Raw genomic sequence first — 27,563 nt, forward strand, 5'->3', positions numbered from 1 at the left:
ATCTGGTTCTGGATAGTCACCCAAATGAACTGAAATCCAAATCTCAACGTGATCTAAAAAAAAATTGCTTATTTCATTTACCATAATTTTTTCCTAAAGATTTTTATTTACTTGTTAGAGAAAGAGAGAGAGCACACAAGCAGGGGGAGCAGTAGGTAGAGGAGGAAGCAGGGTCCCTGCTGAGCAGAGAGCCTGATGCGGGGCTCGATCCCAGGATCCTGAGACAATTATCTGAGCCGAAGGCAGACGCTCAACCCACGGAGCCCCCCGGGCGCCCTGACCGTAATATATTTGAGATGCATCCATATGCAGTGTATTTCAATGCACTGTTCATCCCTACCGTTGAATCAGTTCCGTCACACGGATGCAGCATACACTCTATTCACGCCTCAGCTGATCAACGCTTCGGTTGTTTCCACCTTCTGACTCCGGTAAACATGCTGCTGCGAACGTCTGGGCACATTTCAGTGGGAACGTACGTTCCAGTTTCTGCTGCACAGGCACCTTGCGGAGGAGTCGCTGACTCCCGTGTTGGGTCTACGTTTAACCTTGTGAAGAGCTGCTGGACGGTTTCCAGAAGCCCCGCACCGCTCCCTGCTCTTCTCCGGGAAGCTGAAAGTGTCATGGGCTCAGGGGATATTTCGTGCCACTTTCTCTGTTTCTGGTTTTACAAGCTAGCGCATTTCTTTATGGTTTAAGACCGTCTGAGTTTATTTTCTGTTAATAATGGACAAAAGCACCCGACATCAATGTTCTGAGTCCCATTTCAACGAGTATGGGGGGTCTCCCCACACTAAGAAACAGCTCCCAGACACTCATAGGATCAGAGAAATTAACTCAATCCTGACGCTATGCACAAATCGCCAGATTGCGCAGGCTAAAGGCTTAGTCCTACTGGAAGGTTCTCTCACCTCACTCCCCCTGGACACCGGCCCGAAGCCCAGGCTGCGGTTCCTTCCACTGCAGTTCCAGCCCCATCCCAGGATGCCAGTCACCAGTCAGGTTCCCACGACCCCTCCTTGGATTTGGTTAATTTGCAGAAGCAGCTCATGGAACTCAGGAAAGCCATTTACTCGTCACATTACCATTTTACTGCAAAAGGATGGAACTCAGGAAGAGCAGATGGGAGAGACACGCAGGAGGAGGCATGGGGAGAGGACACAGAGCTTCCAGGTCCTCTCCAGGTGGGCCACTCGCCCAGCATCGCACCCAGAAGCTCTCAGACCCAGTCCTTGGGGGCTTCCATGGTGGCTGCATTATACAGGTGAGATTAACTAAATCATCCGCTATGGGTAGCTGGTTCCATCTCCAGCTCCTCTCCCCTCCCCAGAGATCATGGGGAAGGACTTAAATTTCTAATCCTCTAATCACAAGGCTGGTTCTTAGCACAGCAACACCCCATCCTTGGGTGCTTTCCCAAAGTCACCTCATTAACATAATAAAAGATACTTTCATAGCTCTCACCACTCTCTCCAAGGGTTTAGGGAGCTTTGTGCCAGAAATAGGGACAAAGACCAAATACACATTTCTTGTGTTATAAATCACAATATCACACATCCTGACGCCTAAGGGAAATCATTTAAAGAATTCGCGATTGAGGGGCGCCTGGGTGGCTCAGTGGGTTAAGCCTCTGCCTTCGGCTCAGGTCATGATCTCAGGGTCCTGGGCTCGAGTCCTGCATCAGTCTCTTTGCTTGGCAGGGAGCCTGCTTCTCCCTCTCTCTCTGCCTGCCTCTCTGCCTACTTGTGATCTTGCTCTCTGTCAAATAAATAAAAAAAAATCTTAAAAAAAAAGAATTCATGATCGAGATTATGCGCACACACACAGCCGGTTCCGTCAATCACCCAATTCTACTCCAGGGACCCTCAAGAAGAGGCTATCTGGGACTCACACCAGCCTCTGTAGAGGACACGTAGAACACTGTAAGGCGTTGCAAAGCTCTTTCGCTCCTTCATCCTTCAGGGTATTTTCTGCCAAGCTCAGATGGGTCAGCATCTCATTACTCTTGAGGGAGGAGGTAAGAGTTTTACAGGTAAGCGGTGCGAGCTCACAGTTCTCCAGTCTGGGGGACAGAAACACACAGACAGAATCTACTTTAATTCATGTGCCCGCCCAGATTTTCTTTGTCCTGCACTGAGAGATGAACACTGCCATCTGGGCTCCCCTTTTCGGTGTGAAAAGCCTCATCACACCTCTGTTACCCCCCTCTTAGGGCTAACAAGTCCTGAAGAAGAGGATAGCAGCCTTCCTGTGAGACTAGGGGAAGGGAGGAGACGTGGATCAGGAGAATGGTTATAGGGATAGGAAGAACGGGAAGGAGACCACTGACAGTTAAAGACTATGTAATGGGTACTCTGGGTGGGCAGTATTCAGACTCACAGACACTGGAGTCTGTGAGAGACAAACTTTTGCAAGCTTTAAAAATCAATGCTTACTAAACAAACAAACAAACAAACATGTATACGCTTTTAAAAAGTTGCTTTAAAGACAGGGGCAGGCATTCATTGTAGAGGTCATGGAAACATTTTCATAGTAATGAAGGAAATAGAGGTTAAAACAATGAGATGCTATCTCCTGCTCAGCCGACTGGCAAGGCCAGCAGGGGGAATACAGAGGGGAATGACGGCTGAATGGGGACTCAGAGGTACAGGACAAGGCATCCAGCTGCTGGTGGGACCATAAGCTGGTGCAAAGACGCCAGACATGAGCTGGTGAAATGGAGGAGGGATGTTCTCCGGGACACGGAGACCCCACTGCTGGAGTGTGCATCACAGTGTGTATGCGTGGACTGTGTGTGTGCGTGCATGTGTGCAAACAGCCAAACCTCAGTGGCAGGTAGGACAGAAATCTACACTGTTGCATATTTACACAATTGTTACCATTCCTCTGTGACGGGGAACAGGGTTCTGAAGCAGCTGAGCACAAAAATGTCCGTGGATCAGAAAAAGAACATGTTCTAGCTGAGGCCACTTGTGTGAAATTCAAAGCAATGTGGAACTGTGGTGCTGTGTGTACATGTGTGAGAGGGGCCTGGGTGGCTCAGTCAGTTGGGCATCTGCCTTCAGCTCAGATCAGGATCCCAGGCTCCTGGGATCAAGCCCCACGTCGGGCTCTCTGCTTAACAGAGAGTCTGCTTCTCCCTCTCTCTCTGTGTTCTCCCTCTCTCTTTCTCACAAACAAATAAATAAAATCTTTAAAAAAAAGAATATACACATGAGGGACCTGCTCGGTCCAGCTGAAAGAGGCTATCGTGAAGAGCGGGGCCAGGATCAATACAAATGGTGAGGAAGGAAAACTGCTGGAGAGGTTCTAGGTCATAAGCAGGAGGACAGATAAACCAGGCTCTCTGTAGCTCTGTAGTCCAACTAACGCTCTTGTCCCAGAAGCACTCAACTCACCAAACTCATGAACAACAGTCATGACAACAAGAGTTACGACAGCCTCTCTAGTTGGTCCACTGGCAGGCAATACGTCCCAAATGTCTCCAGGCAGATACTTCTTTTTTTTTTTTCAATTTATTTATTTTCAGAAAAACATTATTCATTATTTTTTCACCACACCCAGAGCTCCAGATACTTCTTTTTTAAAACATTATTTTTATTAACATATATTGTATTATTTGCCCCGGGGGTACAGGTCTGTGAATCACCAGGTTTACACACTTCACAGCACTCACCATAGCACATACCCTCCCCAAAGTCCATAACGCCACCACCCTCTCCCTCCCCCCCACCCCCCAGCAACCCTCAGTTTGTTTTGTGAGATTAAGAGTTTCTTATGGTTTGTCTCCCTCCTGATCCCATCTTGTTTCACTTTTTCCTTCCCTACCCCCCACGAGCCCCCCTGCCCTGCCTCTCAAATTCCTCATATCAGGGAGATCATATGAAAATTCTTTCTCTGATTGACTTATTTCACTCAGCATAATACACTCTAGTTCCAACCATGTCGTTGCTAATGGGAAGAGTTCATGCTTTTTGATGGCTGCATAGTATTCCTGTGTGTGTGTGTGTGTGTGTGTGTACCACATCTTCTTTATCCATTCATCTGTTGATGGACATCTAGGTTCTTTCCATAGTTTGGCTATGGTGGACATTGCTGTTATGGACATTGGGGTGCATGTGCCCCTTGGGATCACTACATTTGTATCTTTAGGGTAAATACCCAGTAGTGCAATTGCTGGGTCGTAGGGTAGATCTATTTTCAACGTTTTGAGGAACCGCCATGCTATTTTCCAGAGTAGTTGCACCAGCTTACATTCCCAACAGTGGAGGAGGATTCTCCTTTCTCCGCATCCTCGCCAGCATCTGTCATTTCCTGACTTGTTAATTTTAACCATTTTGACTGGTGTGAGGTGGGATCTCATTTTGGTTTTGATTTGTATTTCCCTGATGCTGAGTGACAAGGAGCACTTTTGCATGTGTCTGTTGGCCATCTGGATGTCTTCTTTGCAGAAATGTCTGTTCATGTCCTCTGCCCATTTCTTGATTGGATTATTTGTTCTTTGGGTGTTGAGTTTGCTAAGTTCCTTATAGATTTTGGATACTAGCCCTTGATCTGATATGTCCTTTGCGAATCTCTTCTCCCATTCTGTCAGTTCCCTTTTGGTTTTGTCAGCTGCTTCCTTTGCTGTGCAAAAGCTTTTGATCTTGATGAAGTCCCAGTAGTTCCTTTCTGCCCTTGCTTCCCTGGCCACTGGTGATGTTTCCAGGAAGATGTTGCTCAGGCAGGTACTTCTTAGCATTAGCGTTTGTTACTTCCAAGATCCTTGGCAAGATCAATCCAACTTTTAGGGGTAACTGAGCAGTCTTCCAGCCTATGGAGTCCACATAAAAATGCCAAGCCTGAACTCCTGGGGAAAATGGTACCCACGTAGCTGCATATATCCCGTCTACTGTCCCACATCTTTGTTCTTCATGCAAGAGCAACTCCAGGAAGGATGCTCATTTCCTCCAGCTGGTAAGTGTGCATCAAATTCAGCATCTTAGTCACAAAGTATCAAATAATAGACACTTGGGGCCATAACCAACAGGCACGGGCTTACAACTGGGCTTTATCTATGAAACAGGACTCAATTTTACATTTCTCTGTCAAACAATCTTCAAGACAAAGAACTGAGATTTCAGTCCCATGAGATCACAACTGCCATCTTGTTAAGTGAGATTCCCACCTGACATCGACCTTTACCCGATTACCGTGCTGAGCCACCTCCGGGTCTAGCCACCTAAGTCTCCATCTCCACTCAGCTCTGACAGGTGTAAAGGACCAGAACTGGCTGGTGGAAACAAGAGGTTGCCCAAGCTTTATTGGGATGATGGAACACAGAGAAAGTCTGGTTAGGATGCTGGTAAGTATTTACTGACTCTGGAGAAAAAAAAGCCCTGATGTGCAGGGTTTGCTGATGTCTAGTGTGATGCTCCCACAGTGGCTGATTCACCGACATGGAGTTGTTGAACGCACAGTGGGAGCACCCCACTGCACAAACGCAACAACCTCAGGAACATGCGCTGGGAGTTGGCTGACTTTGGCTGTTGGCCAGGTCTCCTGGCCACCTGGTTTTGTACAGCCTGTGAGCTAAGAACAATGTATGTGTATATCAAGTCATCACATTGTACACCTCAAAAAAAAAAGCCAAATAAAACGAACAACGAGATCAAAAGAAGGATGATAGGAAGACTGCGCATGTAACCTCACCTCGGAAAGAACAGTCTGGGCACCAGGGTCTTGCCAGACCCCAGGCTCGTCTTACCTCAGACACTGCAGATAGCACTGCGGACATTTCAAGGCTGTGCACAGAAACTCCATGGCCTCATGTCTCACTTCCGTGCCTTGTATTTCCAAGTAGCTCAGATACTGGTTTTCAGTCAAAACTTGGATTAGGTCCTCGTTCAGCATGGAGGGATGCACACGTCTGAAGCTGGAGAGGGAAGCAGTTTCTAGTTACAATCAGATCTCATCTCCTTACTGAGGTGTGATTGACACATAACAATGTGTAAGCTTAAGTTGCAGGACGTGTCGATTGGATCCATTAATATACTGCAAAATGGTGACTGCCTTGGCATTGGGTAACACCGTCATCCTGTCACAAAATTATCATTTCTTCTTTTCTTTTTTTTTGTGATGAGAATCCTTTGCAGGATACCATACAATATTGCTGACTGCTGCCACAATGCTGACAATCAGATTCCTAGAATTCATTTGACTTCTACCTGGAGCTCTGTACCTTTTGACCAACACCTGCCCATTTGCTCATCAGTTTTAGATTCAATTCATCTAGGAGTACATGAGGGCTTTCCTGTGAGGTCTGCACTGGGTCCTCAGCTTAGTGGGGCCTCCCTGGTTGGGTGATCCTTATGTGGGTCACGTACCTTCCAGGCTTCAGCATCGGGGCCATAAGAGAGTGCTTGATGCCTTCTCCTTAAGATGCGGGTGGGAGTGCCCGATTCGGCAGCACATATACTAAGATGCAGGTGGGAGCTAATGTACACGATACCTGTAATTGGCTTTGCACGGGGGTTGGTGTACAGTGCCCACTCAGTATGTGGGTGCTATTAATAGCCATCATAATAACAGGAGACAAAATTGGTCAGATACTGACTAGGGACCACGTGATGTCTGGTGGGCTATTTCAAGGAATTCTGATGAGTTATTGGGTTTCTGGATCTTAAAAAGCAGAGAGCAAGAGAGAGCATGGTGTAGTGGCTAGGAGAATGGACTCAAGCCAAGATGTGCATGAGATTCTTGACTCCAGGAAACACACTGGGTTGCTGGGGGGAGGTGGGTCGGGGCTGGGGTAATTGGGTGATGGGCATGAAGGAGGGCATGTGATGTGATGAGCACTGGGCATTATATGCAAATAACAAATCATTGAATGTTACATCAGAAATTAGTGATGTAGTTTATGTTGGTTAATTGAATTTAAATTTAAAAAATTTAAAATCCGTATTTTAAGTATGTATCAACAGTATCACCTTGTGCCCCAGTTTGCTCATCTGTGAAATGGGGTTAACGACTCCATTTGTATGTCCTTTTTGGAAAAATGATCTCATTAATGGGTGGAACCTCAAAAAGCAAACAAAACCAAAACTCAGAAAAAGAGATCAGGTTTTTTTGTTGGTGGTGGTGGTGTCAGAGGCAGGAGGTTGAGGAATTGGGTGAGGGCAGTCAAAGGATACAAGCTCGTAGGTACCAGATGCAAAAACACTGGGAATGTGCTGTACGGCCTGAGGACTGCCGTCAGCATGGCTGGGCGGTGTATTTGAGAGTTGCCAAGAGAGAAGATCCTTCTCACCAAAAGGATCTTTGGCCGCTCTAGGAGGTGATGAATATTAACTTACGAAGGTGATCAATTTGCTGTACATGCACGTCAAGACATTATGTTGCACAGCTGAACACTTACTCAATGCTGTGCATCTGTTCTGCCTCTGTAAGACTGGAAGGGGAAAATAGTACACATGGATGCTTTCTGCAAGTCTAGGTGAGCAGAGAGGGGGTAGAAAAACCAGATGGGGAACAGACTCTTTCGGTGGAATTCCTTCCAGCCAAGGTCTGTTTGTACGCACATGAGTTTTTGCAGTTTACATCCAGGATGTCTCAGAGCCGCAGAAAGAACCTTCACTGACTCAGCCTCCAAAGAAGTGTTGGTCAAAGTCAGGACTTCCAAATTCTCATGTGTCCTAAACACGGAGCAGAATTCTTGCCACCAGAGAAAACACTGGTCACTGCTTTCTGGTCTATGTGCAAGGGAGGAAAGAGAACACAAATTATTGTGAGAGGTGAAACTTGAGAAAATCTACTTGCAAACCCAGGGCTGATGTTCCCAGCCCTGGTTGTGATCACAGAGTCTTTCCAATTCCAGTAAGTCTTTCTCATTAAAAAAAATGCCCAGGAATACCACTGAAAGAGTTCTCATTTTATTCCAGGAAGACTTGTGGTCTTAAATAAGGATATCTAGATTTCCCCATGACTTAGGAAGAAAGAGAGTTGTTGTTTTAATCACTTGGGATTTCTATGGGGGCAGAGATTGAATTATAGCTTTATCTTATATTCTTACTCTTTGCTTATAAAATTATTAAAAAAGAAAAAAGTCTATGTAGGAATAGAATAAGGGAAAAATTAATTTCTTTTGGCATGGTGAGTACAGGAAAGGAAAATCCATGGCTAGACCAATATGAGATGTAGCTGGACTCTGGAAGGACCTGCTCATTTTCCCCTTCATTTTCCCCTGTGCAGTCTTTTCAGAGAGACTGGCCAAGAGACTCTGTGAGGATTTTTCTTTCACACTGTTTGTATTAGATAGTTGCAAATGAGGGGGGAACTGCTTTAATAATCTCCAGTGCACCCAGAAGACTGTAGGACACCTCACTGAAGAAGGTACACACACACACATTAAAATAGTTCTAAGATGTATTAGATGAAAAAAGAAAATTTCAGAAAACTTCTTACACTAGCATGTCATCTTCGTTCAGAATGAAATCCCATAAAATAAAATCACGTGCCTTTCCCACCCATTTAAAATGCAAACACATAAAAGCAATACAAAGGGAATTATGGGGGGGACAAGATGGCGGGGTACTAGGAAGAGGCGTCTTTTCAGCTGGTACCCCAAAGTGAGCTGATTACCTACCAAAGAACTCTGATCACCCATGAAATCAGCCTGAGATCAGAATTATACACGTCTGGATCTCTACAGGGGCAGAAGACGCCAGTGAGCAGGTAAAGCGGAATGGGAACAGCGTACTGATATCGGAAGATAAACAAAAGGGGGAGGGAGCCACCAGAGGCGACCGGTGCAAAAGTAATACCCCGATACGAGCGAGAGTGCCCTGCGTCTGGGGACCAGCATTAACTTGGAGACTGGTTGAAAGCACTCCAAAAGAGCAAAGGATCGCGGGGGGAAATTGTGGGAATCGGGGCGGCTAGGGACAGGGGCTTGAGTCCCCGGTCCCAGACGGCCTCCCCGGCGCGGAGGCAGAGAGAGTGCGGCGGGGAAACCGGCTCCTGGTCCCTAAGCCGCCAGCGTGCCCCAGAGCGCGGGGTTCCGGCTCCTGTGAGGGGATGGGAGCCGGTCTGCAGAACGCGTTCTAGCCCTACCACAGAGCTTGAGATGCGCGTGCACGTCGCTCCAGCTCTCCTGGGTTTCTAAGGCCCTGGGGCGCTTCTTGACCCGGGCCATTGTTTCAAAGTCTAAGCCTCGCGCCCGCGAAACTCTTCCCCGGACAGAGGCGCGCAAAAGCCCAGCCTGCGGCTTACGGACCAGCGCCCCGTTCTCAGTGCCCCAGACGCGCGCCCGACCCACAGCCGCCTCTGAAAAGAGGTGCGCGCAAGCCGGGCACTCCCAGCCCCGGCCAGCGGCAAAATCTCAGTGTGCGATCGCTGCTTGGAACCTCTCTGGCGGTCAGGAGCTCCCAGACAGCCGCCACTGCCTTGGCTTTGGGGACGAGCAAAAGATCCTGCGCCCCCAGGGTCTGCAACTTGGAACCTGCACTGCCAGCATCCAAGGGGGAATTTATTCAGCTTCTGCACCCAGACTGAGGCTTCTGAGACGGAGATCAGGAAGTGTTCCAGGGTGCACCTTGACTGCACCAGAGTTGATACATCCAGCTACATCTGTTCAGTCTTCTCCCACCAAAATGACTAGGAGGAGGAATGCCCAACAGAAGAAAAATACAGAGGATGGACCTTCCGCAACAGAGCTAACGGCTATCAACATAGACAATATGTCGGAAAGAGAATTCAGGCTAACAATTATCCAGGCAATAGCTAGGTTGGAGAAAGCCATGGATGACCAAACAGAATTGATTAGAGCCGAACTGAAAGCGACCAGACAGGATGTTCACAATGTTAGGACGGAGCTTAAAGCTACCAGGGAGGAGGTCCACAATGCTCTCAATGAGTTCCAATCCAATCTAAACTCTCTCAAAGCTAGGGTAACTGAGACAGAAGATAGAATTAGTGATCTGGAAGACAAACAGATAGAGAGAAAGGATCAGGAGGAAGCCTGGAACAAACAGCTTAGATCCCACGAAAGCAGAATTAGGGAAATAAGTGATGCCATGAAGCGTTCCAACGTCAGAATTATTGGAATTCCTGAAGGGGAGGAGAAAGAAAGAAGTCTAGAAGATGTCGTGGAACAAGTCCTTCATGAAAACTTTCCGAATCTCGCGAATGAAACCAGCGTTCATGTACTAGAGGCTGAACGGTCTCCACCCAAGATTATACACTCCAAAAAAACATCACGACACCTGATAGTCAAATTGAGAAATTATAATTGTAGGTATAATCTCTTGAAAGCTGCCAGGGCAAAGAGGCTCCTTACTTACAGAGGGAAGCCCATCAGAATAACGTCAGACCTGTCCACAGAGACCTGGCAAGCCAGAAGAGGCTGGCAAGATATATTCAGGGCACTAAATGAGAAGAACATGCAGCCAAGAATACTTTATCCAGCAAGACTGACATTCAAAATGGATGGAGAGATAAAGAGTTTCCAAGACCGGCAAGACTTAAAAGACTATGCAACCACCAAGCCGATACTGCAGGAAATATTAAGGGGGGTTCTATAAAAGAGGAAAAATCCCAAGAATAGCATTGAACAGAAATATAGAGACAGTCTACAGAAAGAAAGACTTCAAAGGTAACTCGATGTCAATAAAAACGTATCTATCAATAATCACTCTCAATGTGAATGGCCTCAATGCACCCATAAAACGGCACAGGGTTGCAGATTGGATAAAACGACAGGACCCATCCATATGCTGTCTACAAGAGACCCATTTTGAACCTAAAGATACACGCAGACTGAAAGTGAAGGGGTGGAGAAGCATCTTTCATGCCAATGGGACTCAAAAGAAGGCTGGGGTAGCGATTCTCATATCAGATAAATTAGACTTCAAACTAAAGACTGTAGTCAGAGATACAGAAGGACACTACATAATCCTTAAAGGGACTATCCACCAAGATGATCTAACAATTGTAAATATCTATGCTCCCAATATGGGAGCAGCCAATTACTTAAGAAAACTGTTAATCAAGATAAAGAGTCATATTGATATGAATACACTAATCGTAGGTGATCTTAACACGCCTCTTTCAGAATTAGACAGATCATCGAAGCAGAAAATCAATAAAGAAACAAGAGCATTGAACGACACATTGGACCAGATGGACCTCATAGATATATACAGAACATTCCACCCTAAAACAGCAGAATACTCATTCTTCTCAAGTGCACACGGAACCTTCTCCAGAATAGACCACATACTGGGTCACAAATCAGGACTCAGCCGATACCAAAAGACTGAGATTATTCCCTGCATATTCTCAGATCACAATGCTTTGAAACTGGAGCTCAATCACAAGGAAAAGTTCCGAAGGAACTCAAACACCTGGAAGCTAAAGACCACCTTGCTTAAGAATGCTTGGATCAACCAGGAGATCAAAGAAGAACTGAAACAATTCATGGAAACCAATGAGAATGAAGACACTTCGGTCCAAAACCTATGGGATACAGCAAAGGCGGTCCTAAGGGGAAAATATATAGCCATCCAAGCCTTGCTCAAAAAAATTGAAAAATCCAGAACACACCAGCTGTCTCTACACCTTAAAGAACTGGAGGATCAACAACAAATCAAACCAACTCCACACATAAGAAGGGAAATCATCAAGATTAGAGCTGAGATCAATGAGGGAGAAACCAGAGATACAGTAGAACGTATCAATGAAACTAGAAGCTGGTTTTTTGAAAGAATCAATAAGATCGATAAGCCACTGGCTACACTAATCCAAAAGAAAAGAGAGAAATCCCAAATTCATAAAATTATGAATGAAAGGGGAGAGATCACAACTAACACCAAGGAAGTAGAAACAATCATCAGAAGTTACTACGAACAGTTATATGCCAATAAGCTTAGCAACCTTGATGAAATGGATGCATTCCTGGAAAAATATAAACTACCAAAATTGAACCAGGAAGAAATCGACAACCTGAATAGACCGATATCTAATAACGAGATTGAAGCAGTGATCAAAAATCTCCCAAAAAACAAGAGCCCAGGACCTGACGGATTCCCTGGGGAATTCTACCAAACCTTCCAAGAAGAAATAACACCTATTCTCCTGAAGCTGTTTCAAAAAATTGAAGCAGAAGGAAAACTTCCAGACTCTTTCTATGAAGCCAGCATTACCCTGATCCCCAAACCAGGCAAGGACCCTACCAAAAAGGAGAATTTCAGACCAATATCACTGATGAATATGGATGCTAAGATTCTCAACAAGATCCTAGCCAACAGGATCCAACAACACATTAAAAAGATTATCCACCATGATCAGGTGGGATTCATCCCTGGGCTACAAGGATGGTTCAACATTCGTAAATCAATCAATGTGATACAACAAATTAATAGGAGAAGAGAGAAGAACCACATGGTCCTCTCAATTGATGCAGAAAAAGCATTTGACAAAATCCAACATCCGTTCCTGATTAAAACGCTTCAAAGTATAGGGATAGAGGGAACATTCCTGAACCTCATCAAATCTATCTATGAAAGACCCACAGCAAATATCATCCTCAATGGGAAAAAGCTTGCAGCCTTCCCGTTGAGATCAGGAACAAGACAAGGATGCCCACTTTCACCACTCTTGTTCAACATAGTATTAGAAGTCCTAGCAACAGCAATCAGACAACAGAGAGAAATAAAAGGTATCCAAATTGGTAATGAAGAAGTCAAACTCTCTCTCTTGGCAGATGACATGATTCTTTATATGGAAAACCCAAAAGACTCCACCCCCAAACTACTAGAACTCATACAGCAATTCAGCAGCGTGGCAGGATACAAAGTCAATGTGCAGAAATCAGTGGCTTTCTTATACACTAACAAGGAAAATACAGAAAGGGAAATTAGAGAATCGATTCCATTTACTATAGCACCAAGAACCATAAGATACCTGGGAATAAACCTAACTAAAGAGGTAAAGGATCTATACTTGAGGAACTATAGAACACTCATGAAAGAAATTGAAGAAGACACAAAAAGATGGAAGACCATTCCATGCTCTTGGATCGGAAGAATAAACATCGTTAAAATATCTATACTGCCTAGAGCAATCTATACTTTTAATGCCATTCCGATCAAAATTCCACCGGCATTCTTCAAAGAGCTGGAGCAAATAATCCAAAAATTTGTATGGAATCAGAAGAGACCCCGAATCGCTAAGGAAACGTTGAAAAACAAAAATAAAGCTGGCGGCATCACCTTACCTGATTTCAAGCTTTATTACAAAGCTGTGATCACCAAGACAGCATGGTACTGGCATAAAAACAGACACATAGACCAGTGGAACAGAGTAGAGAGCCCTGATATGGACCCTCAACTCTATGGTCAATTAATCTTCGACAAAACAGGAAAAAATATACAGTGGAAAAAAGACAGTCTCTTCAATAAATGGTGCTGGGAAAACTGGACAGCTATATGTAGAAGAATGAAACTCGACCATTCTCTTACACCGTACACAAAGATCAACTCAAAATGGATAAAAGACCTAAACGTGAGACAGGAATCTATCAGAATCTTAGAGGAGAACATAGGCAGTAATCTCTTCGATATCAGCCACAGCAACTTCTTTCAAGATACGTCTCCAAAGGCAAAGGAAACAAAAGCGAAAATAGACTTCTGGGATTTCATCAAAATCAAAAGCTTCTGCACAGCAAAGGAAACAGTCAAAAAAACAAAGAGGCAACCCACGGAATGGGAGAAGATATTTGCAAATGACAGTACAGACAAAAGGTTGATATCCAGGATCTATAATGAACTCCTCAAACTCAACCCACACGAAACAGACAAACACATCAAAAAATGGGCAGAAGATATGAACAGACACTTCTCCAATCAAGAAATACAAATGGCTATCAGACACATGAAAAAATGCTCATCATCATTAGCCCTCAGGGAGATTCAAATTAAAACCACATTGAGATATCACCTTACACCAGTTAGAATGGCCAAAATTAACAAAACAGGAAACAACATGTGTTGGAGAGGATGTGGAGAAAGGGGAACCCTCTTACACTGTTGGTGGGAATGCAAGTTGGTGCAGCCTCTTTGGAGAACAGTGTGGAGATTCCTCAAGAAATTAAAAATAGAGCTTCCCTACGACCCTGCAATTGCACTCCTGGGTATTTACCCCAAAGACACAGATGTCGTGAAAAGAAGGGCCATCTGTACCCCAATGTTTATAGCAGCAATGGCCACAGTCGCCAAACTATGGAAAGAACCAAGATGCCCTTCAACGGATGAATGGATAAGGAAGATGTGGTCCATATACACTATGGAGTATTATGCCTCCATCAGAAAGGACAAATATCCAACTTTTGTAGCAACATGGACGGGACTGGAAGAGATTATGCTGAGTGAAATCAGTCAAGCAGAGAGAGTCAATTATCATATGGTTTCACTCATTTGTGGAGCATAACCAATAGCATGGAGGACAAGGGGCGTTAGAGAGTAGTAGGGAATTTGGGTAAATTGGAAGGGGAGGTGAACCATGAGAGACTATGGACTCTGAAAAACAGTCTGAGGGGTTTGAAGTGGCGGGGGGGTGGGAGGTTGGGGTACCAGGTGGTGGGTATTATAGAGGGCACAGCTTGCATGGAGCACTGGGTGTGGTGAAAAAATAATGAATACTGTTTTTCTGAAAATAAATAAATTGGGAAAAAAAAAAAAAAGAAATCCACTGAGCACATTAACAGAACCAACTGGGCTCATTTCTTGAGTAAAAATCAATATGCATAGTATGTTCAATTCTCTAGCAAATGGAATAAAAACAAAAAAAGCAAAAAAAAAAAAAAAGCAATACAAAGTATTTTGCACATACTTTAACAATTTTTATAATTATAGAAAGATAATTTTTAAGTAAAATCAATAAAATTGATATTAAAAAATACAAACTCCATGTATGGGGGTGGGGAAGTGGATACAAGTGGTCAAAGGTATATCAGTTATAAGATAGGTTATAAGATGAATAGATTCTAGGGGGTGACTATCAGCTGGGACTATCAGGGACGATACCATATTGTGTATTTGAAAGTCATTTGAGAATAAAAGTTCTCATCAGACACACACACACATTGTAACTAGGTGAGGAGATGGATATATTAAGTAACCTTATTGTGGTAATCCTTTTGTGATGTGTACATATAGAAAATCACTATGTTGTATGCCTAAACATACACAAGGCTATATGTCAATCACAGCTCCAAAAAGCTGGGGTAAGTATACAAATCCTCTTCAAGAACTGTCCCAAAAGTTGTCAACAGACTGACCAACATGAAGGAAATTTCTCACCTTTTTTAAAAAAAGATTTTATTTATTTGACAGAGAGATCCCAAGTAGGCAGAGAAGCAGGCAGAGAGAGAGGAGGAAGCAGGCTCCCCACCGAGCAGAGAGCCCAATGTGGGGCTCAATCCCAGGACCCTGGGATCATGACCTGAGTGGAAAGCAGAGGCTTAACCCACTGAGCCACCCAGGTGTCCCAATTTCTCACCTTTTAAGAGTTCTGCCAATGTTAGGTTTTAAAATTATTCAGACTTATCTCAAGGCTCCCTGGAGAGCCACTGGGGGCTATCTGTGATAGAAAGTTAATGTGATGTGATGTGTGCACTCTGTGATTGGGCAATTCCTTTTCTAAAAATATACCCTATGGGGCGCCTGAGTGGCTCAGTGGGTTAAAGCCTCTGCCTTCGACTCAGGTCTTGATCCCAGGGTCCTGGGATTGAGCCCCATATTGGGCTCTCTGCTTGGTGGGGAGCCTGCTTCCCTTTCTCTCTCTCTGCCTGCCTCTTTGCCTACTTGTGATCTCTGTCTGTCAAATAAATAAATAAAATCTTAAAAAAAATGGGCAGAAGATATGAACAGACACTTCTCCAATCAAGACATACAAATGGCTATCAGGCACATGAAAAAATGCTCATCATCATTAGCCCTCAGGGAGATTCAAATTAAAACCACATTGAGATATCACCTTACACCGGTTAGAATGGCCAAAATTAACAAAACAGGAAACAACATGTGTTGGAGAGGATGTGGAGAAAGGGGAACCCTCTTACACTGTTGGTGGGAATGCAAGTTGGTGCAGCCTCTTTGGAGAACAGTGTGGAGATTCCTCAAGAAATTAAAAATAGAGCTTCCCTACGACCCTGCAATTGCACTCCTGGGTATTTACCCCAAAGACACAGATGTCGTGAAAAGAAGGGCCATCTGTACCCCAATGTTTATAGCAGCAATGGTCACAGTCGCCAAACTATGGAAAGAACCAAGATGCCCTTCAACGGATGAATGGATAAGGAAGATGTGGTCCATATACACTATGGAGTATGATGCCTCCATCAGAAAGGATGAATACCCAACTTTTGTAGCAACATGGACGGGACTGGAAGAGATTATGCTGAGTGAAATAAGTCAAGCAGAGAGAGTCAATTATCATATGGTTTCACTTATTTGTGGAGCATAACAAATAGCATGGAGGACAAGGGGCGTTAGAGAGGAGTAGGGAATTTGGGTAAATTGGAAGGGGAGGTGAACCATGAGAGACTATGGACTCTGTAAAACAATCTGAGGGGTTTGAAGTGGCGGGGGGGGTGGGAGGTTGGGGTACCAGGTGGTGGGTATTATAGAGGGCATGACTTGCATAGAGCACTGGGTGTGGTTAAAAAATAATGAATAATGTTTTTCTGAAAATAAATAAATTGAAAAAATATATATATATACCCTAGCACAGGGGTCGGAAAACTTCTTCTGTAAGTGGTCAACCAGCAAATATATTAGGCTTTCATAGCCCAAGCGATTTGTGGAAGCCTCCCAACTCTGGCATTGCCATGTGGTGGCAGTTGGAACAGATGTCATAGGCAAGCATGGCTGACATCCAATTAAGATTTATTTATAAAAACGACCAGGCTTAATTTGCTTACCTCTGCTTACCGGGCACTCACATGTGCCTGATGAAGATGGGGCACCGTTTGACGTGACAACGAAGAGAGCAGAACCTAGATGTCTCCTAACTTCAGAAGAGGTCCATTTGATTTATCTAGCCATGTATCAGACTATTAGAAGAGATTTAAAAATAATCTGACAACAACCCATCAACACACTTAAGAATCACGCTGGCTTTCATGGAAAAAACCACGTGTCTGGAAGAGACTATGGCTTCTTTACATAGAGCAACTAGGGAATGAGAGAAGCACTCTAATTTTGCAGCAAAAAGGATTGTGCTCCCTCCTGTGACTCCAATCCCCAGCCCAAGTCTAGTTTTCTGGCTTTTCATCATAGCCATCAGAGGTCCAATTTCAGTTTAAGTCTTAGTTTCAACCGGCTGTGTGACCTTGGACAAGTTACAAATCTACCTGACCTCTATTACTTCATGGTGCCCATTGGCAACGTTAAAAGGAATAATTCACATAAAGTAAAAATACCTGGCACTGTGTCTGGTATAGAGCAATGGCTAAAAAAATATGAACCAGTATGAGAACTGTATGAAAAAATGAGTGGTCAGTACAAACTGTCACTTCTTAAGAAAAAATAAATTCACTATATTTGTTTAAATATAGATCTTCTGTGAGAGTTTCAGTTGAATGGTGGGAATAAAAATCACATTAGTAATTGTAGCTTGTTTTTATTGGTAGGCGCTAAAGGCTGGGACAGGCTTGGTGTATCATGCATATCATGCATGCACTTAACCTTCAAAAAACCTTGTACCATTTTTTAAACCTTTTTTAAAATTAATTAATTTATTTTCAGAAAAACAGTATTCATTATTTTTTCATCTTGTACCATTTTAAAAAAATCATTTACTCATGAAGAAACAGTGACCCAGGAAAGTTAGGTGAACTTGTCCAAAGATGCACAGTTGGTTCTGGGAGGAAATGGAGAACTCAAACTCTTGCCCAGGAAGCCAGGGCACCCACTTCAAATCACAGCAGGGAGTAGGGAAGAAACAGTGACTAGAAATGGTGTTTTCAAGGTGTTTGATAGGAAAATAAGAAGGGAGATGTGACAGTCCCCTGATGAGGACAAGTGGTTTTCAGTTCTTTTTTCACCATCTAAAGATGGAAGTGATGTTTTTGCACTGAAAGGAAATCTCCCTTGGAGCTGCACTGCTCGATACAGCAGCCACTAGCTACATGCGACTACTCAAATTTAAATTAATTGAAGTTAAATAAGATTTGAAATGCACTGCCTCAGTCCCAAGAGCTGTAGTCCAAGTGTTCTGGTGTCACATAGCTTGTGGATTTCCACCGTGACAGAAAGTCCCATTGGACAGCACTTCCCTTGGGACTGGCAAGGTGGTGATATGCAGAAGTGGGGATGACAGGTGTAACAAGGTCCCCACATATAAGGGAGGGGAGGGCAGGCAGGATAGAGATAAGGGAAGTAAACAAATCATCTTGCTTCCAGGATTCTCCCAGTTTTAGCACGGAAATCTGCATCCTAGCAGCACCGTGTGTGAGGAACGACCTCAGGACAGCTGGTTGCCCTGAATGCCTGGGGAATGGTAGGCAAGATCCCTGGGAAACACAAGTTGCCAAAGGAGAGATGAGAGCACTCACTCAGCAGAATGTAGGGGATCCAGGCTGAGTGTGCCCACGTGGGGGATGGTCAGGGTCATAGTCAGTTCTAGATCCCGCAGACGTTGACAGTACTTAAGACAAAAGGCAGACACTTGCATGTCTTTCTTCTTGCTGATGATCAAAGCAGCATTCTGACAATCGCTTAGGGTCTGACGCACAAATGCCTCCTCCTGGATCTCATGCAGACAGTGGAACAGCTGCGGGACACCGTGGTGCAGTGTGGGTCGGCCACATTCATGCAACAGGGCTGCCACTTTCAGCAACTTCTTCTTGTTGCCCAGGGACAGCTTGCATCCAAATGACTTCTCCGCAGCTGAAGCACACTTTTCATTTAAAAGGCCAAATAAGAAGAGCCCCATCTGAGCAAGGTAGTTTTTCTTTCTTCCGGGATATGCTATCAGGCGTATGATCTGAACACGGTCCAACACCCGGAAATTTCTGAGTCGTTGGGGGAAGCACAGAACGTACAAAAAGGCAGCAAAAAACTCCTGGAAGCTTAGAATGGCAAATGCATAGCGGTCTCCATCACCTGCCACCTTTTGAAAAATATTCACACGGAGAAAAGTAGCAACAGCGGTCTCATCCAGCTTGGCCTGCTCGAGGTCTTTCGTGTCAAACACCCATCTCATGTTCCACATGCCCTCTGCGGCCAAATAACACAGACCTGCCAGTCGTGTCTGATGAGTGTTTCTGGGAGGGCTTCCAGGCTTGGTGGCAAAGAAGCCAGACAGATACTGGACAAAAACAGCTGTGGCATTTGGATATGCCTGTGCAAGGTCTGCTCCTCTCTGCATCTGCTGTCTCAGACAGGAACACACCATCCAGCAAACTGCAGGGACCTGACACATGGAGAAGAGAACTGTGTTTCCCGTGACAAACCTCAAGGCTTCATCAGCATCCCTCTTGTTTCCGAAATATGTCCTGAAGTACTTGGCTCTCTCTGCCATACTAAACCCCGTGAGTGTTATGAAAGAGGGTTGTTTCAGGAAGGGCTTGAGCTTCCTCCAAGATGTGAACCTGAAGGTGATCAGTAAGGTGGCTTCAGGAAGCATTCTTTTGCTCAGCAGACTAGCCAGGAGGACAGGCCCGGGCAATTTCTGGATCCAGTCATCACTCAGGTCAGCTGGTCTATCCGTGAGGGTCAGTGACACTTCCTCAAAGCCATCAAAGAGGAGCAGAAGTTGGTCTGGTTTGGACATAATCTTGGACATGAGAGACTGTGACCCAGGCCACTTACGGGCAATCAGCTCTGCGAAGCTCTGCTCATTCACCTGAGCCATTTCCCGGCAATGGAAGTAGAAAGCACAGCGGAACTTGTGGTGGTAGAACTTGTTTTCTGCCCACTCCAGCATCACCTTTTTGGCCAAACTTGTTTTTCCAACCCCAGCGACTCCCTGTAGGACCACAGTCTTGGGCTGTCTGGCTTGAGGTCTTTTGGGAAGAAAAAGGCATGGTAAGAACCTCTCGTGTCTCTCTATGTCTTGGTAGAAGAAGTCTGCATGGCTCCCAGACCAGGGGGTCATCGTCCGCATCATGGAATACTCATCCGTCACGTGCTCTTTGTACTCCTGTATTTTATCTAGATTAGCAGGGTGGGAGAGAGACAGAGTACAGGGTCAGAGTTGTGTACGAGAACCGATTGAACGAGAAGAAAGCTAACCTTGACATCTACATCAAGCCCCATAACACACCTGCACACACCATGCTCTTTTCCTGACAGCCCTGCACCAATAAAGAAGCCATGAGTAATCAGAAAAGTCAACTCGAAGTGGTTTAAACGGAGAAGGGCTGCTTTTTCCTTAAGAAATAGGGGGATCTGTGTGTAAAGCTGTTGAAATGGGCAGGGTGGTTCTGTAGCTTCAGGGCCAAGTAACACCACATTTCTGTAAGTACGTCCTCTGCACCTCTGGCCTCATGATGAGGGGATTGCTATTGTAATTACGTCATCATTATGTCGTGAGTTATATTTGCACTCAAAGCAGAAATCGTGGGGAGAAGGGACATGTTCTCAGCTCATGTATACTTCCATGGGTACAAACGGAAACACTCAGGAGGCTTCTACTTGTATCGCATGGCCTAGAGCCATCAGATGGATAACCCCAACTTTAAGGAAACCTGGAGAAAAAGTATTTCCCTTAGGGATGGGTCCATTTTATCCCTAAATAAATTGGATTCTGTCAACACATGAGATGTGGGGTAGGGAGTTAATAGGATCTGTCACAGCCTTTATCTCAACGTGTGATTCTCTCTCCCCTCCTCTCAACAGGAAACTTTACAAATTATACATGATGTCTGACTCTGACTTCCTTCCCTCCACCTCCAGCTGACAGATAGGAGGAAGCTTACTGCAAGTTCAAGGTCTACTTACTTATTGGGTTTATGAGGGTAAGCAAGTCACAGAAGGTCTAAGCCTCAAGCCTGCCATCTCCAAAATAAGTAGACTTTACAACTCTGGCTCAGACTGTGGTGTAAGAACCATCAGTCCTCTAGTGTTTGTTGAATGGCTAGACTGGGGATCCCATACCCAACTTTCCATGTGCTTTCCTAACAGATTAGAGTGTTGCCCTGGGGCCCTCAGCTCCTTTTGACCTCATCTCTTCATACAACCTGACTGGGAAGTGCAAGCTTGAGTCACATGAACATAATTCTTTCTAGAATCCAACTTTTGATGCTTCAGGATGGTGGAGTGGAGAAGAGGAGGGTTTAAGGTATTTGCTGTATTTTTTAATTTATTTTTTTAATTTATTTTTTTTTTTGCCTACCAACTGTTCCCATCTGGCAACAGCACTCCAGTGGTTCTTTGGAAAACTACCCCTTGACAATCTTGGTCTGTTCTGTTGGGCCGTGGGTGGCCCTACCACCAAGCTCTCTCTGAAGTATGTGGGCCAGTCTTAACCAACCGGGGCACTTCATCATTTCATTCATTGTTGAGCTCATGACCTCAGTTCATTCAGCTGAATCAGTTCAGGGATGAGTGCTTGGAGAAATGAGAAAATATTCCTCTTTCTGCCAATGGTGGTAAGTAGGCACAATGTACGGGTGAGGTAGCTGGTGGCCAAGATGGCCACTGTAGTAGGAGGGATCACTCAAGGCTGAGTCCCACGGAAAAGAGGGAGCCAGGAGAAAGACAGAAGTGATGTCTCCTTGACATCGCTCGATGCCTCCCACTGGGCTAGTGGCTGGACTTCTGAGTTAGGTGTGTCTGTAACTACTCTTTTTTTCTTAAAATTCGGATTCATTGAACATACTAATTTACTATCAGTTTCTCCCCAGGAACTGAGCTTCTCACCCCAACCCAAAGCCCATTTTCCTCCAGGCTTTGTCAAAATGCCAGCACATACCAGATTCTCCTTCCTCCAAATTCACTGGCATTTCTCTTGGGTTCAAGTCCTCGAGCTCCAGGTTGGGTAGAATGTCTGGAACAGACAAGAAAGGAGACTGTCACACTGGAATGACTGACAAGACAGGGAAAGCCACATGGAAGCAACAGGCCCTTTCAGGTTAGGATCCCAGAGTCCCATTCTCTCACCACCTTAGTCCAGGGTGAATAAAATGGCCTAGACTCCACCATGATGCTAGGAAGTAAGAAAATGGTGCTGTTTTATGATGTACTGAAGAAGTAGTCAATAACATAAACTGATAGCTCATCCAAACACAGAGGGAGTGATATACACAAACATACATGCATATGTGTGTATGAGATACATGCACACTTTAAAATCTATGAGTGTGCTCATATATGTGTGTGTGTGTCTGTGTATGTACTATTTTGATGTATATGAAAATAATCATGTGTGTACACACATACATAGTCACTAACTCCTCTTACTCGGGCTATTTAAGTTCTATAAAATTACTGTGAATATTCAAATAACCAATAGTGCACCCCCATGAATACAGGGTTAGATTCCTGTAGCCTCTGCTTACAACATTTCGGCTCTTCAATGCATAACCATGGTCTACGCGTGTTTTTGTTTAAAGAAATCTTATTCAATATGTATTATTGATTCATGAATATCCCTTCACCACCACACTTGGGGGACAGGTTAAACACCAATGAAATACACAGAAACATAAATAAGTGACACCAAATAGACTGTGGAAAGGACACTTATTTACAGGATGAGGGCACAGGTCAGAAGGCAGAGCACTGCTTTATTCAGCTGCAGCTGGGACCATCAGTGTCCAATTTTTCTCCAACCTACATGTCCATAAATGACTATAAAAGTGCCACAATGACTGATCTTGGAGTTAAAATAAGTTTCAGTGAATAGGCAAATTCAAAAACATGGAATCCATCAATAATGAAGATAGAGTATATACACATACTAGATAAGCAGTATCTGGTTAAGTTTTTTAAAACTATGCTAATGTGATGGTCTTTGGGTTTGGGGGTCAGTCATCATCATACTCCACTATTTGCCTTCTTTTTCAGGCGGCCAGTATGGGTACCCAGTAAAGTATTTAGTTCTTTAATACTCAAACCCATTCCCATTTTTAAAAAAGATTTTGTTTATTGTGGCCATGGCAGCCATGGCCACAATAGCCAAATGTGGAAGGAACAGAGCTGCCCTTCAACAGACAAATGGATAAAGATGTGGTGCATATATAAAATGGAATATTATTCAGCCACCAGAAAGGAAGAATACCCATCATTTGCATCAACATGGACGGGACCGGAGGGGATTACACTGAGTGAAGTAAGTCAAGCCGAGAAAGACAATTATCATATGGTTTCACTCAGGTGTGCAACATAAAGAATAGTGCAGAGGATCATAGGGAAGGGAGGGAAAGGGATGGGAAGAAATCAGAGAGGGAGACAAACCGTGAGAGACTCTGGGAAACAAACTGAGGGTTTCAGAGGGGAGGGGAATGGAGGGAGGGGGTAAGAGAGTGATGGGTATTAAGGAGGGCATGTGTTGTGATGAGCACTGGGTGTTAAATGTAACTAATAAATCATTGAACACGATATCAAAAACTAATGATGTACTATAAAGTGTCTAACTAAACATAATAAAAAATTGTAAAAGATTTTATTTATTTATTTGCTAGAGAGAGAGTGAGAGAGAATACAAGCAAGGGGAGTGGCAGGCAGAAAGAGAAGCAGGCTCCCTGCTGAGCAAGGAGCCTAATGTGGGACTCGATTCCAGGACCCTGGGATCATGACCTGAGTCGAAGGCATCTGCTTAACTGACTGAGCCACCCAGGTATCCCCCCAGCCCCATTTTGTATACCAGATTACTACTCACAATTTAGTTCCATCTGTACCCGAAGACACAATTCTGTCTGGTTCATCTTGGCAAATATGTCATGAGTCACATCCCAAGCTAGTCGTCCAGGGAAGAACTCCACCAAGAGATGAACCATCTCTCCCCATCTGGATGTCTTCACCTGGTCCCAGGTGATCTGGACTGATCCAGGTCTGGGGTTCTCATCCACTAAAAGCTGCTTGAATGTTTGCAGCCCCTCCTTGCTTAAATAAGCCATGTACAGCATGACTCCATTTTCAAAAGGAGAGTTGGAGGAGGCAGAGGACATCAAGGATGAGATTAAATAACAAGGAGAAGGAGTGCTAGAAGAGGAAGAGGAAGAACAGGGGGAAGACTGAGAGGAAGAGCTGGAGGAAGAGCAGATAAAAGGGCCAGACTTCAGATTCACATCACTCATCTCCACTCAAGACGTAGAACCTTTGTGCCAGTGATGATGACAATCAGTCGGAAGAGAGAACAGACAAGACCTGTGGAGACATGAAAATATAAATAAATGAAAACCCACTCAAGAAGACAGATTTATCTAATCCATATCTGGTAGAGTATACAATGCACCAGATATTCTCTTTAGCTCCTTCCCCCCTCAAGGTTCTTTGCTTGTGGAAAAACCTAACGACCTGTCCAGTATTCAGGCTTAGGGTTAGGACTTAAATCCATTCTGTAGTTTTTATTCTTGATGTCATGTATTAGCAAGGTAAGTGGCCAAATCACAGCACCTCTCTGCTTCTTTTTTGATCTTTGATCCTGGACCAGAACATACCTGTTGATGGGGGTGTGAGGATTCTGAAAGAGACAAATCTATAGGTACACTTGGAGCTGTGCCAGGCACATAATAGCTAACAATTATTTGGGACTTACATGTATGCCACAGTTACTTTATTTTATTATTATGTTACATTAGTCACCATAAATACGTCATTAATTTTTGATGCAGTGTTCCAAGATTCATTGTTTGTGTATAACACCCAGTGCTCCATGCAAAACTAATATCCTCCCTAATACCTACCACTGGGCCAACCCATCGTTCACCAACTGCCTCTCTAAAACTCTGTTTGTTTTTTGGAATCCAAAGTCTTTCATGGTTGGTCTTCTCTTCCAATTTCCTCCCCTTCATTTCCCTCTTCTTTCTTCTAATGTCCTCCATGTTATTCCTTATATTCCACAACATAGTGAAGTCAAATGATAATTGACTTTCTCTGCTTGACTTATTTCACTCAGTGTAATCTTTTCCAGCCCCGTCCATGTCATTGCAAATGGTGGGTATTTGTCCTTTCTGATGACTGAGTAATATTCCCTTGTATATATGAACCACATCTTCTTTATCTATTCATCTGTTGAAGGGCATCTTGGCTCTTTCCACATTTTGGCTATTGTGGACATTGCTGCTATGAACACTGGGGTGCATATGGCCCTTCTTTTCACTTTATCTGTATCTTTGGGGTAAATGCCCAGTAGTGCAATTGCTGGGTCATAGGGTAGCTCTATTTTTAATTCTTTGAGGAAACTCAACACTGTCTTCCTGTGGGGAACAGACTGCAAGTTGACACAGTCCTTGCAGTCAAAGGAACTTTACCAAGGGCTAGCTCTCGCAATCCCTGCAGGTCACTCACTATTTGGTTTGGCTTACATAAGCACTCTGGGTCAAGCTGACATGGTTCTTGAGTTCCTCTTAAATATGCTTGAATAAACTTTTGTTTTAAAGCAAGGCAGCCAATTGGACTTGTGGTCATCTGACCTCGAGTTCCTTGATAAACATCCTTGTTATTGAACCATAAAATAAGGTCTCTCATGCATTTTGGGGGTCCACTGGGTTATCAGCCCATGAAGACTTTCCAATCCCAGCTTTCTGACTCTTGTCTTTCTTAATTCCCCACTGTTCTCTCTCGGTCTTCTCTTGGACTTCTCATGCTGTTCTGCGACATTTTCCAATGTGGCTACACTAACTTGCATTCCCACCAACAGTGTAAGAGGGCTCTCCTTTCTCCATATCCTCTCCAAAACTTGTTGTTTCTTGCCTTGTTAATTTTTGCCATTCTAACTGGTGTAAGGTGGTATCTCAATGTGGTTTTGATTTGAATTTCCGTGATGGCTAATGATGATTTTAAAGACTCAACGGGAATTTATAAAAAGTGTCTGGAATCAAAGGAATGTTGTTCCTCTCCATCCACTGTCTCATCCTTTTTTTGTCTTACTTCGTGATTATTATGAGCAAGAAGTGGAATGTGGAGAAGAAGAAAGAAAACAATGACATTGCCAGCAGGAGAGAGACTCACTTCTTAGTGAACCTGCTGCTTACATACAATTGCTCCTCTGAATTTCCATTGTTACCATCTTTTAATCCTTATCCCCATCATCTGAGAACTTCCTGTATATTTCCCTTAAGTCATCATGTATTGTGCACTAACTCGATTTTTATTTCCTTTGAATCACTGCAATGATTTTGAACCTTTGAAGGCCCCTGCGGATGCTTAAGCAAGCACTCAACTTTCACCTCCACTCTTGGATTCTGTCATTCCTGATAGGTGAGCAAAAAAACCTACATTAAGAAAAAGACATCTCAAACAACCCGACTTTGCACCTCAAGGAACTAGGAAGAGAAGAACAAACTGAGCCCCAAGTTAGCATAAAGAAGAAAATAATACAGATCAGAGCAGAAATAAAGACAGGAAAGACATTAGAAAGGATCAATGAAACGAAGAGTTGTTGCGGTGTTATATGCAAACAATGATCATGGAATTCTACGTCAAAAACTAATGATGTCTCACGTTGAGGTCTTTTATCCATTTTGAGTTGATCTTTGTGTACGGTGTAAGAGAATGGTCGAGTTTCATTCTTCTACATATAGCTGTCCAGTTTTCCCAGAACCATTTATTGAAGAGACTGTCTTTTTTCCACTGTATATTTTTTCCTGTTTTGTCGAAGATTAATTGACCATAGAGTTGAGGGTCCATATCTGGGCTCTCTACTCTGTTCCACTGGTCTATGTGTCTGTTTTTATGCCAGTACCATGCTGTCTTGGTGATCACAGCTTTGTAATAAAGCTTGAAATCAGGTAAGGTGATGCCGCCAGCTTTATTTTTGTTTTTCAACATTTCCTTAGCGATTCGGGGTCTCTTCTGATTCCATACAAATTTTAGGATTATTTGCTCCAGCTCTTTGAAGAATGCCGGTGGAATTTTGATCGGAATGGCATTAAAAGTATAGATTGCTCTAGGCAGTATAGACATTTTAACGATGTTTATTCTTCCGATCCAAGAGCATGGAATGGTCTTCCATCTTTTTGTGTCTTCTTCAATTTCTTTCATGAGTGTTCTATAGTTCCTCAAGTATAGATCCTTTACCTCTTTAGTTAGGTTTATTCCCAGGTATCTTATGGTTCTTGGTGCTATAGTAAATGGAATCGATTCTCTAATTTCCCTTTCTGTATTTTCATTGTTAGTGTATAAGAAAGCCACTGATTTCTGCACATTGACTTTGTATCCTGCCACGCTGCTGAATTGCTGTATGAGTTCTAGTAGTTTGGGGGTGGAGTCTTTTGGGTTTTCCATATAAAGAATCATGTCATCTGCCAAGAGAGAGAGTTTGACTTCTTCATTACCAATTTGGATACCTTTTATTTCTCTCTGTTGTCTGATTGCTGTTGCTAGGACTTCTAATACTATGTTGAACAAGAGTGGTGA

At 43.9% G+C, this 27,563-nt stretch overlaps 1 protein-coding gene across 1 annotated transcript in view; it reads right to left on the bottom strand.

The window, feature by feature from the left end:
- Positions 1-24,151, bottom strand: part of LOC122913405 (NACHT, LRR and PYD domains-containing protein 5-like) — a 60,647-nt gene extending 36,496 nt beyond the window's left edge. The window contains exons 1-9 of the mRNA XM_044260149.1: positions 23,863-24,151; positions 21,955-22,029; positions 18,593-20,192; positions 7,560-7,730; positions 5,747-5,914; positions 4,746-4,813; positions 3,745-3,782; positions 3,436-3,482; positions 1,892-2,062 (exon numbers count right to left, since the gene is read on the bottom strand). Coding sequence (XP_044116084.1) covers positions 1,892-2,062; positions 3,436-3,482; positions 3,745-3,782; positions 4,746-4,813; positions 5,747-5,914; positions 7,560-7,730; positions 18,593-20,192; positions 21,955-22,029; positions 23,863-24,151 — 2,627 coding nt within the window. The remainder of the gene's footprint in view (positions 1-1,891; positions 2,063-3,435; positions 3,483-3,744; positions 3,783-4,745; positions 4,814-5,746; positions 5,915-7,559; positions 7,731-18,592; positions 20,193-21,954; positions 22,030-23,862) is intronic.
- Between the last annotated feature and the right edge of the window lie 3,412 nt (positions 24,152-27,563).

The sequence above is a fragment of the Neovison vison genome, chromosome 7 (genome assembly GCF_020171115.1).
Source record: "Neovison vison isolate M4711 chromosome 7, ASM_NN_V1, whole genome shotgun sequence".
Lineage (NCBI taxonomy): Eukaryota > Metazoa > Chordata > Mammalia > Carnivora > Mustelidae > Neogale > Neogale vison.